The 13,185-nt window shown below is 42.6% G+C and overlaps 1 protein-coding gene across 1 annotated transcript in view; it reads left to right on the top strand.

Moving 5' to 3' along the window:
* DUSP16 (dual specificity phosphatase 16) overlaps nucleotides 1-12,552 on the top strand; it is a 231,182-nt gene extending 218,630 nt beyond the window's left edge. Inside the window, exons 6-7 of the mRNA XM_069228021.1 lie at nucleotides 5,598-5,721; nucleotides 11,367-12,552. Coding sequence (XP_069084122.1) covers nucleotides 5,598-5,721; nucleotides 11,367-12,525 — 1,283 coding nt within the window. The 3' untranslated portion in view covers nucleotides 12,526-12,552. The remainder of the gene's footprint in view (nucleotides 1-5,597; nucleotides 5,722-11,366) is intronic.
* The last annotated feature ends 633 nt before the right edge of the window (nucleotides 12,553-13,185 follow it).

Raw genomic sequence — 13,185 nt, 5'->3', positions numbered from 1 at the left:
GTGGGGTAAGATATGCTCTGTGAAGGATACTAAATTTAATGTATTTATAGCGGGGATTGAGCAAGATTAAATGTGGGTATTCCAATGTGCTGTGCCTGTCTTTATCATGAAATGTTCATCCCAAATCAGTTATCCATGTGTCCCTAATAGGTTGTAGGCTAGCTCCAGCGTGCTATGGAATGGCCTTGTATAACCATGTAATTAGTTTTCTCCCACGGCCTGTAGTGTACAATCTGTATGAGTGTGTGTAGGTGGTTCTTGGACCTCTATGTGCCATAGCGCTTTGATTACATGAAATATCCTGCCATATAGAAGGAAGCAGCCTTTCTGCAGACCTTAGTGGACAGCTAGCTCCTGAATACTAGAATGTGGGAGACCTATTTGGTGAAGGCTCACTCTACTCAGTCTGTGTCCATCAGAGAACCATATTTCCTGGAGTATTAATTCCCTGGCTGTAAGTGTGCCCCTTCTTGTGGTAAGGCCCCTGAGGGGCAGCGTCAGAGCATAGGCAACACAGACTTTGTGTGAGAAATACTACGCCTCACTCAGCCCTACGGCAGTACATAGCAAGTTGGGAAGAGTGTTGGAGTTGCGAGGGACTTTGGGAAAGAGGATCTTGTGTAGCGCTCCCTCTCTGATCTGTGGCTCTGAATAAAATTCCTTGCTGAGGTGATGGCATGCAAGCCAGTAGGCTACCCGCTGAAGCTGTGCTGCAAAATAATAGTCCTGAAAGTCTGGGGACACCTGACCTGCCCCCATTCATAGGGAGTGTCAGCTTGGCGAGTTGCACTCAGCTTCTTTTGGAACCCCATATTCAGTCACCCAACAGTGAGTCAAATTCTTAGTTTTTCCTGAGAATCATTAATGGGAGATTCATAAAGGAAGCACAGTACCATTACCATCTTACATAATGCCACTCAGTCCATTACCTAGGATGGGGGAGTGACCTAAAAGGAGATCTGGGATCTTAGGGAATTATTCGCTCCTCCCAAGTTGCTGCTTAGCAGGTTGCCTCTGCATGATGCGTATTGATATCCTGATGGCGAAATGTGTGGGGCGCCCATTGTAATGTTTCACCTACCAAACGTATTTCTGGTGTGGGCATCGTTTTTCAAAAAGGAGATAAGCAAAACGTACTTGTGTTGATCTTCATGCCAGACATCCTCCGGAATGCGTGCATGGAGTCTAATATTAAGATCAAGTCAGTATTAGTGTCGCCTAGGTAGAGTTGCATATCATCTGGGGCAATCAGAAAGCTAAATTCCCTAGTCATGTCCCTGAGTGTGTAGCTTTATCGCAAGAGCCTTAATTGTCAGGGCAGACAAAATATAGATAAAACATCCCTGTCTCGTGCCCCAGGCAATTTGATTACTTCCAAACATGTGGTAGCCTGTTTGAACTCTACTTGGACTTATACCAAACCCCGTTACGATTGTGCCCATATATTTCAAACTTAGGGTATCAAACATGTTCTAAATCCAGCACCAGGCTAGGCCAGCACTGGGAGGCTTTCTCCAGAACATGATAGAATTCTTGAATATTTAATGAGGTGTTACAATGCGGGATAAACCTGTTCTGATCCTTGTGGATGAGATTAGCTAGGGAGTAATCTGTCTTCTAGTATTCTACTTAGGCTTTTTGTATTCAGCATTTAGGACTGATAATTGACTGTATGAGGACAGCTTCTCAGAGCTGTGTTGGGGTTTCAGTTGCATGGTGTCTATTGCCTCGTTTGTTGTGTTTGGAAAGTGGCTGCTCGTCTTCGTCTCTTAGTAAAGTTTGACTAGTCTAGTGACCAGCTGAACCTCTTAAACAGCAGATAACTCAGTAGATAGGCCATCATAGCTGGGCGTTTTGCCCCTTGCTAACATACGGATAGCCTGCCTGACTGTTCCAAGATTGGTGTCTCCATCTCCTCCGCATGCCCAAGGAGCACCTGGGACATTTGATTCCCTGTTTGGTATCAGAATCGTCCTCAGATGAGTACAGCACTGCATAATATTGTTAAAAGGCTACATTAATCTCCTGGTGCGTGAGGGTTCGATTTCTAGTGATCTTTTACAGAGAGAGAGTGGGGGATACGAGTGCTGTGGTTGAATCAGCCATGCGAGTTATCTGCCAGCTTGTTTTTCTATAGCCCTTCAGGATGGTCCATGTGGCAGGGATCAGTGATCGCCTCCCTTTCGAGTATCTGTAGAGGTTTCTTTTGCTGCAAGGTCAGCTACGTTTGCTTTTTGGGACCCTATTGTTGCACGAGTACTAGCTCCCCTCACTAACACCAAGAATAACTTATATTTCGTCATAGGAGACAGTGCCCATGTTCTCAGTTAAATTACAAATCGTATCTCAGTTGGTCCCTAAATGCCCTGTCCTTGAGCCACATGGGTTGTAGTCTCCAAGTAAATATATGGGCCAGGCTTCTGCCCCAGGTCAGACCCAGCTCCAGAGGGTTCTGTTCTGACTGTATTTTACCTCAATAGGTAACATGGTATACTTATACGTACCATTGCAGGGATGTAGAATAGAACCACTCAATCAAGTCTGGCTTGGTGTCTACGTGGGGGCAAATAAAGGGAATACTTCTTCAGTTCTGCAGTGCCAGCTCTTCATGCATCTTAAGCATCCGTTCATGCAACCATGGTCTTAAAGCTTTAAAATGATGGGTTGCAGGTGTGGCCTCTAGGAAACGGTATGTACGATCCACCGCTCTGTCATGCACATGGTTAAGGTCGCTGCCTAGCAGCTAGTGAGGGTCCGCCCAAGTAGTCAGCTTCAAAGACAGTGCTGCTAGGAAGCGAGGTTGAGATCTCCTAACATACAAGCTATCTAATGCAATAGGGTGCCTATTTAGGCAGCCCTTAACCATAATGTGTCTCTTGTCTAGGTCCAGGTGTGGGTCCTCAGCTGTGTATGGGGTTCCTGGTTGTAATCAAGTGGCTGTACCTCTTATGTTTGTGGAATAAGAGTGACTTAGCAGCTTGTGCCCTCCAACCGTGACTCAAGCTGTCCCCCTCCTTTCTCAGGTGCATTTCTTGAAGAAAATCAATATGTGCCTCCTGCTTTTTCAAATGCGTGTGTATTCTCTAAAGTTTTTTTGAGACCTCACCCCCGTAATGTTCCAGATTGTGAACTTCTCTCTACCCTGTGCCCCAGTGGGATTGTGCAGTGCAAATAGGTCCGAAATTATCTTGTATCTCCATCATCTTAGGGGAACAACATCTTTCCAGGACAAGTTGAGATTGGGCAGGACTCACTTTATTTACCAACTCCTCCCCTTTAGAACTCCAGGTCAAAACTGTCATATGGCCAGACAACAGGTAATATTGAACGAGGAAGTCTGAACTAAATGCAAAACTAGAACTGTGAATGTGTGACTTGGCTGTAGCCTGCGAGTTGGGGGCAAAGGATAGGTGCATAATAGTCACCTTTGTGGCCAGCAACCCTGCCCATAGTATGAGTAACAACAAAATCAAGGGGTGATGAAAAAATAGGGATTAATTACTGCAATAAAATATTAATCCATATTGTACCATAAATACATCAAGCACAGCATTTAATGTACATTATTTAATGTTACCATCATCCGATGTATCCAGCAGGACTCCAAAGCCCCTTAGTAGGTTTCCATATAACAACAACCATCAAAACCACATTTTTTATTATCTACATGGTCACCAGCAAGTCCTTATTACCCCTGTTTTGTAATAAACATAGTATGAATAAAACGTATGTACGTTAAGGTGAGGAGGGGTGTAAATAAAAGATTCTGAGATTATAGGATTCACAGATTGCCTGTAAATATAGGGGGCATTGCTGCATAATGTTGACTAGGGAAGAATCACTTCATTACCTTCCTGATTAACCCTTCAGAAACATTTGATATCTGGAACGGGGTCAGACAACCCATCCCAACTCAGTCACACCCTGAATAAAGCAAACAGTAATAGTCATCTGGTCATCGGTTAGATACTCTAGTGCAATGGTTCTTAACCTGTAGTCCAGGGACCCATGTGGGTCCATGGATGTTTTACAAAATTAAATAATATTAAAACTAATGCATTAAAATAATGCATTTAAATTAATGAAGTATATATAACTAAAGAAACAAAATTGAAAATGTGAAACTTTTCCAGTTTGATTGTGTATTAAACGAAATATTCCAATATTTGGTCATTTGCTTGGTATATACATGTTATTGTATTATTGTGCGTCGTTTTGAGGTTCAAATTATAGAAATTGCTTAGGCTGGGGGTCCCCCGGCTGCCAATAATAACTCGGGGTGGTCCCCAGATTCCAGTAATGATTCAGTGGGGGGTCAGCAGCAGTCAAAAGGTTAAGCATCACTGCTGTAGTGGATGAAATCATATGAGGTCATCTGCTGTCTGCTTGGTGGGATGTCGCTGAGCGTGCTCCACCATAAACCCATTTCTTAGTATAAAGGTGTGCTATATGTTAGCCTATAAGAAGCCTCCTGAGGATCTTCAGGCTCATTCTGCCAGAGCAAAGGCCATCACCTTGGTCCTGCCCAGGGCTATCCAGTAGTGGACATCTGCTATGCAGCTAAATTGGCATTCATCCACACATTCATCACGCATGACAGCCTTGGCTTTCAGGTCTGCAGGTAGAGCAATTTTGCCTGTTTGGTCCTACAAGATTTTCTTGTGTGATGGCCGCTCCTGACACCTTCCACCTTTTGGAAGTACTGCTATGGTATGTATTTAAACAATGAGAATTTGCCCTTAGAATTGTATGTCAGAACAACAAGGTATTTACTTTTGGTGACGCTTTTTCTGGTTGATTCTGTAACCACATATTCCACACCACTCAGCCCTCCTCATTCTGCGGATTGGATTTCTAGGTGTTAAGGTTCCATTATTGACACTCTGTGCGTAAGGGTGTTGGAGACTCTAATATAATAGGACATCCACGTGCAAGAGATGCACCTCTATATGGCTCTGCGTTGTCTCTTCTGGGGCTGGTATAAAGTAAGTGTAGTATCTGATGACAACACTAACTGGCTCATATGAGTAATTGCTGGAAAATGTTTCTGGTTCAGTCTGGCACCTGGGGCATTCAGAATGTGAGGAATCTGCAGTTAAATAGAGTATCCACCAGAAAGACACTTACCGAAGGTAAGTAACTTGTGCTTCCATTTCACTCTTCCCATAGAACGTTACCTATGCTTATGATTGTGTAGGTTCTGTTAAAACATTTTTGATATGGAGAAAATTGTTTTATGTATTTTTTTTCTTTTGCAAGTATTTCAGCAGGAAGTGGTGTATTTAGTGATTCGTAAGAATGAGAAAAATCCTAATAGCTGTAGCATACCCTATTTGGATTAACAACTTGCTTTTAATGTTCCTTTCATTTAAAAAAATTGTATATGTAATATGCTGTCGCATTCTGATTATTTTGATATTCAATTTAATAGATTTTACAGTATCCTGATGCCTTGTGTGTGAGATTAATGTTGTAACTTGTTAAGTGCAGGCTCAGTTTGTGAATGTACTGTGTGCTATATAATTTATTCCAGCCATGAGTCTATATATGTAACATTGAAATACCGCTACCAGTAAATGCTTCTTTTTGTTGTACAGAGAAAGCAAAAGCCAACAATGGGCGAGTGTTAGTTCACTGCTTAGCTGGAATTTCCCGCTCTGCCACAATTGCTATTGCATACATCATGAACCGAATGGACATGTCCTTGGATGAAGCGTATAGGTAAGCAGAAGAAAATAGCTTAGAAATGACGCATGTGGAAATTCCCTTGTGTGCACATCCTACCTGAAATATTCTCTCAGTACCAAACAATACAGAAGGACTTGATGAACAGAGACCCACTATTGAACATAGAATGATATTGTTAGGTTAATGTTGCACTTCTACATTTGTTAGAGCATCTCAGTGGTGTCCAACATATGCTTTTGGCCGGAAAGTACTACACCAGAAGTAGTAGTCTGAATTACCACATTTGTAGAGCTTTATGAAAAACATGTGATATTCATGAACGCAAAGGTGCAACTGGAGTGCTTTCCATTCCCTAGCTACATAGAAAGTAAAGGAATAGCTGCCTGCTCAAGCCTTTTGTGATTAAAAAAATCGTGCCCTTTGCAGCAACTGCCGAACAAAGGGTCCTAGCAGATGCATAATGTCTCAATTTAGACTGAAGATATAATTGTCCCGAATAGTAAGATATATAGGAGGAGAGACAGACTCTTTAAAATGATCCTCTGGGTTACAGTGAACCGATCTAATATTGTCAAATAAAACAATGTGTGTGTGCATCCATATAGGCTAATAATCGAGCAAGCTGCAGAGTTAGAAATTCTAAAGTAAGTATGCTATAGTTGATTTGTGACAGGATGATGCCTTGCGGAAGTAATTTATATCAGGCTTCTGGGATTAATGGAAAGGTTTACTGAAATGTGTTCTAATTGGGGAAAGTAGGATCAGACAACTTTGTTGATACATATTTCCTGAGTGAGTCTGATTGAAAGGAAATTCTCAGGTTTCTTACATAAGGGACTGGCACAGGAGGTGTGCCAAGTTTGCATTGTCATCAGCCGCTCAACCAGACCATATTGCTGGCACCCACTTTCAACATTCCAGTTTTGCCGGTGAATAAGTTCATGGCATTGTCTTTCATCCACAAACAGCAGCAGCAGGAGGCAGGCGTTAACGTTTTTGAATGCTCCTAGATGAGTTATTCAAATGGATTGATCAGTTGGATATCGACTTCATTGGACATAAAAAACCGGTTGAAAGATAAAGTAAAGCTGGCTAAAGGAGCAGAATGCATGTTAAACAATGTAGGGTTCAGGAATGTTCCCAGCATCGCACTTGCCACAGTGGTTTAAAGATGGCTGAACAGTGAAAAGTTTAAATTCTTTAGCGCATACTGACTGATGAAGATAACCAAACCACGGTATTGTCGGCTATGAACGAATCTTAGAAAAGTGATGATAGGACTTTGCAAGGCAACCATGAGATCCATCATAGTTAGTGTTATCCTGCAGCTTCGTATAAGATCCATCTGAGATCATGCAAAATTGCGGCTCAAGCTGTTACTGCACTGTGAAGTTAATAGAAGCCCAGCTTAGCAAGATATGCACTAGCATTACTTTTAAGACATTTTGACAAGTGCCCTTTAAATGATTTTTCAAAATTTTAATATGAACTGGTAGTTATGAAAACAAGTGGGAATTACTGAAAATATTAGGATGGTCTGTGAAGGGAAGATTACTCTTATATAGATCAGAAACTGTAAGTGTTGGAGTTTGGAGAAAACTAGTTATATCATTGGTTAAATAGCCGATGAGTGACAAATTGGGGATAACGCCATGATTAAATGGAAAGCAACTGGCAGTTGCACTGGTTTAAATATGTTTTACTGGTGCAAGAACATGGGCTGTGCAAACCTTCATTGTCCTGCTAGATTCTCCCCGGCATGTATCCATTCTTTAGCTTGCCTCATCAAAATTATATTTTTCTCACTAGCTCACCTCTTATTCAGGGATGCTATCTTCTAATTGACTATGCCCTGACGATGACTACTATAAACATGTTGTATGGGTGAACAAGCAGACTATAAACAGTTTAGACTGTTCCTAAACCACATAAGGGGGAGCCAGCAGGCATTTATTTGATTCACTCATGTGGCAGGTAATACAGTTGTGTAACGATTTTATGTTTGGCCATGGAACACTAGTTTAACAGTATATGGAGAAGGTGGGCTACACTTCTCACTTGATTATTGCTCCTGCTTGGTATGTCAGAGACAGTGCTTGCAATATGGGCAGTGCATGGAGAGATCTTCAATCAAACTGCAAGTGAGCATTACAACTGCATGCTGTGCGCAGTAAATTGTAAGAGTGGGTTGTTTGAGAGTTCACCAGTATAGAGGCTGGCACTGCGTGGGGCCCATGCGTAAAAGTTGCATAATAAAATAAGTTCCAGCTATGTGTAATGTGTAGGCCTTACCTAGGAAAGTGAACTCCTTCTGGAGGTAATATCAGTATAAAGCACCACTTCAAATATATTAAAGGCAGTCTTAGTCCAATCAGAATATGGTGTGAGGCAACAAAGAACTGGTAAATAAATAATCTATCTATTTCTAAACTGGAGTAAAAATTAACTAGCTGTTTCACAAAATAGGATTGTCGGAATCTCTGCTCTGTAGATAGAGTAAGAATAAGCCAAGTTTTCTGTTGGTATTCCTCATATGCGAGGGTCCAGATGGCCTTTGCCATACTGGGGTAGAGAACATAGTGTTCAAGTTTTCAATAATAGGCCTTTTCGTCTGCTCTTCAAGCTGTTTTCAAAAGAAAGTGCAGAGCCCACTTTAGACCAAGATCAAATGGGGGAGTAGGACTCACTATGTGACATGCACCTGTCTTTGATCTCTAATGTGATATTTCTGTCATTTTGATTGACTATTTCATATGCTCTCACTTAGTTTTTACTTGCCTTTTATACATGTTGATTGAGCCTGATGTGGGTTATAACCCTAGTTTTCTCTCATGCAAGACGGCTTTCCTACTGGCCCTTAATTTATCTTGGAATACCATTTATATCTAGGCCTTTTCTCTCAGCTCAACACTGTTTTGTCGAGGCAAGGCCTTACTTGGGACACACATTTAGCAAATTCATATGGTCAAATTAACTAGATTTGCCTTCCAGTATGACAATATTGTCCTCATTCTTCGAAGCTAAAATCCTTACTTGAGAAGTTTAGGTCACTTTGAAGCTCTACCAAGACCTTTTGAGCCTTTCATATAAAATTGAGTATTACCGGAAAGCTAGCCTCCTGAATTGCACAGTAGAGACCTACATTCAGGACATATTTTTGCACACTGTATAAGAACTATGGCAACCTTGGTGGGATTTTAGGTGGCAGCCTACCAGACAGCATAGCTGTCTGGGACATCATAGAGACATCCCGAAAGCTGACCTAGGAATGCATTCTGCCTGTTTGCCATTGGCTCTGTTGATTGTAACTCACATTTTCTTGCTTTCCATTTGCTGGCTTTTTGTTTTAAACTGTCCAGCTTGAGTTGATATCTTTCCTTGCTCAGACCATATTTACAGTATCCTTCTGAGAGCTCCCTTTCTGTAAACAGACCTGTAAATCTTGTACTTATCTTGTTTGTAAAGACTGAGGTCAGATGTCAGGCACTGTCTTCCAGGGAAATTGTTTGAAAGTGAGAGAATTTATGTGACAATCTCGCTGGAAACTGGGGGTAGGAAAGAGTTTTATTTCTAGCACATGACAACATTTAAATGAACTGTGTAAGTATTTCAGAACATATCCAAATTAGGAACACAAATGAACAAGTTTTTTGTTATTTCTGAAGTGTTTGGAAACATACTTTAATATAATCATAACAAATCACTATACTAGCTGGTGCAAGATCCACACACTTTCGTCTGTGCACTGTTTAGTTTTATTACTAAAACTGTTTGTCTGTGCAAATGTAATGGACATTTCAATTGAAAATGTGTTGTCTGTAGTGGCAGTGTGCTACCACACCATGAATACTCCACTCTATGCCACTCCACTCTTCAGCAATCCACACCACTGGGCTTTACTCTGCACAATCCACTTTACTCTACTGCGCTCTACGTCATTACATGCTAACCCTCTCTACTCTAACCTGCACCACTCTACAGCATTGCAAAGCACTCTTCGTAACTCTATTCTACACAACTGCACTCTTCGCCACTGTACTCTACACCACTCCACACCAATCTACTTTGCACATCTCCACTGTATGCCACTATACTCTACTCCACTTGCAATACTGCACTCTGTGCCAGTACCCTCTACACCATTGCGCTTTACACTGTAGCACTTAACTCTGTGCATCTGCACTCCACACCAATCCACTGTACACCACTCTGATCTACTCTGCACCACTACACTCTATACCACTGCCCTCTACACCACTTTACGCCATTATACTCTATGCCATTCTGCACTGCTGCGCTTTACCCTGCACCACTCCATTCTACGCCAATTCACTCTACAGTGAAACAGTCTACTTTATGCCACTGCTCTCTGCGTCACTCTACTCAACTCTGCGCTGCTCCACTCATGTCACTCTACTCTTAACCACTGCACTCTGCCAGTGCACTCTACACAACTGCACCATCACTGCTTTCTCTGCTCTGCATCACTGTACTCTACACCACTCTACACCACACCACTGCATTCTGACACTCTGCAACACTGAACTCTACACCATGCCACTTTACTCTGAACTACTCCACTCTGTTCCACTGCACTCTACGGCACTATACTCTACTCTGTACGACTCTGTGCTACTCTACACCATTCTACCACTGCACTCTACACTGCATCACTGAACAGTGCATCACTCCACAACACTCTACACCACTGCACTGTATGCCCCTCCACACTGCGCTCATCCACTCTGCACCATTCCAATCTACGCCACGGCATTCTACGATGCTACGTTCAATCCACTGTACTCTGCAACACACTATGCCAATGCACTTTACACTAGTCCACTCTATGCCACCACAGTTTATGCTACTCTACGCGACTCCGCACTGTGCCACTCCAATACATGCCACTCCCTGCCACTCCACTTTACAACACTACTTCACTCTTTGCAATTCCACTCTGAAACTACAAACCACTCTCCTCTAAACCACTAACTTTTAGCCATGCTGAACAGCAGCCACGCTGGTGTACTACATGGCTAAAACACATTGGCTAAGTCAATAGCTCTTGCATAGGCAAGATCTATTGGCTTTACCAATGCTTGTTGATTGAAGTCGTCATAACACAATGGTGATATTGACTTCTCTGTGGCCTTGTTCGTCTTCAGATTTTACCCATTGAACCAATACTCTATATGGTCTGGAAGAATTTTACTTCTCTGTATCCTTGCGATCAAAGATGGTCTACTTTTTGACGTTAATCATTCTTGCTTGGTAAGCTGTTCCAGTCAGATGGGAAGCAAGAGAGCTGGCTCAAGTTAATTTTTATAGGGAGACTACCTCCTATACCGAGCATACTGCTGAATGCATCTAGCTATTGCGCTCTGAAACGGATATGCTGCTTGTGCACAGAATTGAAAGTGGGTTTATGGAACTTGCTCCCTGCTTTGGTTTATTAACTGATTAAGACGTTTCTAGTACTTTTATTTTCTAACAGTTTGCAAACAAGAGAAGGTAGGACACTATAGTGACTATAAAGGTACCTCTGTTTATTTCCCTCTCCTGATGCTAGTTTGTCACTTTTCTAATGTAGTTTGTTAAAGTGTAGTTACGTCGATTTGTTTTGTGTTAGAACTCACTGACTTCTATAGCATCTAATAAATATTTTTTGCATTCTTCAGGTTTGTGAAAGAGAAACGACCTACTATTTCACCAAACTTCAACTTTCTGGGCCAGCTCCTTGACTTTGAGAAGAAGATCAAGTCCCAGACCGGGCAAACTGTTGCAATAAGCAAGTTGAAGCTGCTCCACATGGAAAAAGCAAGTGAGCATGCATGTGCCATGGAAAGCAGACACAGCGGGGGACCTGCTGCCAGCCTTATTTCTGCACCCTCTACCTCTGAAATTGAGGAGAACACTGTGGCTGCTACTGGAGCTATCCCAGAGCCAGTTGCTACTGAAACGACCCCATTGCTTCAGGGCATCAATGGCCTGCATGTGTCTTCAGTTGACTGGGTAGGGGACAGCAATAGACTTAAACGCTCTTTTTCGTTGGACATCAAAGCTGTGCCATATTCCACTGTTCATGGTGCGGTTGGTGCATCCTCTTCAGAAGAAACTCCTGAGTGCTACAAACCATCCATGAGTTTAGACAGCACGAGCAAGCCCAGCCAGTTTTCACCAGTCCAGGAAGTATCCGAGCAGACACCAGAGCCCAGCCCTGACAAGGAAGTGGCCGGAACAGTTGAGAAACCCACCAACATCCATTCAGTTGAGAACAAGAGCAGCCGAACGCATTCGAGCAGAAACACCAGTCAGACGCTCAAGTCACTGCTGCACCCTTTGCACCGTAGTGGCAGTATGGAGGACAGCTACAAAACCAATTTCCTCTTTGGTCTTTCCTCGAGCCAGCAGCATTTGGCCAAGTCCGCTGCAGGGTTGGGCCTCAAGGGTTGGCATTCGGACATCCTTACCCCCCAAACATCTACCACCTCTGTGACAAACAGCTGGTACTTTGCCACAGAAACTTCCCATTTCTACTCTGCCTCTGCAATCTATGGAGGTGGTAGTAGTGCCACTTACTCCGCCTACAGCTGCGGCCAGCTAGCAACTGGATGTGATGCTGCCAGCGCTGTGCGCCGGAGGCAGAAGACAAGCGACCGTGGTGACTCAAGGCGAAGTTGGCATGAGGAAAGTTCCTTTGAGAAGCAGTTCAAGAGAAGAAGCTGCCAGATGGAGTTTGGGGACAGCATGTCAGATACCCGGTCCCGGGAGGAGCTTGGTAAAGTTGGCAGCCAGTCCAGTTTCTCTGGCAGCATTGAGATTATTGAAGTATCCTGAAGATTAGTAAAATAAAAAAAATAAAAACACTTCCCAGTTAATCTGAAATAACAATTAAAGTACTTTTCAGAAGGATTTTAGCGAAAGTAACAAGGATTCTTTTGTACAGTAATGGACTGTACCAGCTGCACTTGGGAGAAATACGAAAAGTTAATTTCCCCTTCCCTACCCGTTTCGTTTACCTACCTACCCACCCCGTGGAGCAAATGCATGATATTAAATTGCACATAGTTTTGATTCTCGAAAGGGGAGCGATTGTTTGTGTTTTGAAGGAAACTCTCCACAAACCAGAAACTGGTACCGCACAGTTCAGTCAATCTACCTGTGGCAGAAATTGGTGTACCATTCTGTGAGCCACTCTGTATGCCTTGCACCTTAACACAAACATTAAGCTAATTTGGAAGCAGCACCCCTGTGGTTAAACCATTTGTTTGGATAATGGAGTTAATGCAGTGTCTATCCTAAACCAGTGTCATTTCCTATGGAAGAAGCTGCAGGCCATGTTGTTTTCAATAGTGGGGTGATGTTTTAGAAGAACAAAATGATGCTAGTAATGGAAATAATAGTGAGGCTTGCACCTGATCTAGAAATATTCATAAACAATCTTTATTTTTCAGTAAGCAAAATATGTTGTCACGTGTATACTTTGTGTAGTGCTGC

The sequence above is a fragment of the Pleurodeles waltl genome, chromosome 4_1 (genome assembly GCF_031143425.1).
Source record: "Pleurodeles waltl isolate 20211129_DDA chromosome 4_1, aPleWal1.hap1.20221129, whole genome shotgun sequence".
Classification (NCBI taxonomy): domain Eukaryota; kingdom Metazoa; phylum Chordata; class Amphibia; order Caudata; family Salamandridae; genus Pleurodeles; species Pleurodeles waltl.
Note: the sequence above shows the minus strand (reverse complement) of the source record. Positions and strands in the feature narration are given on the sequence as shown.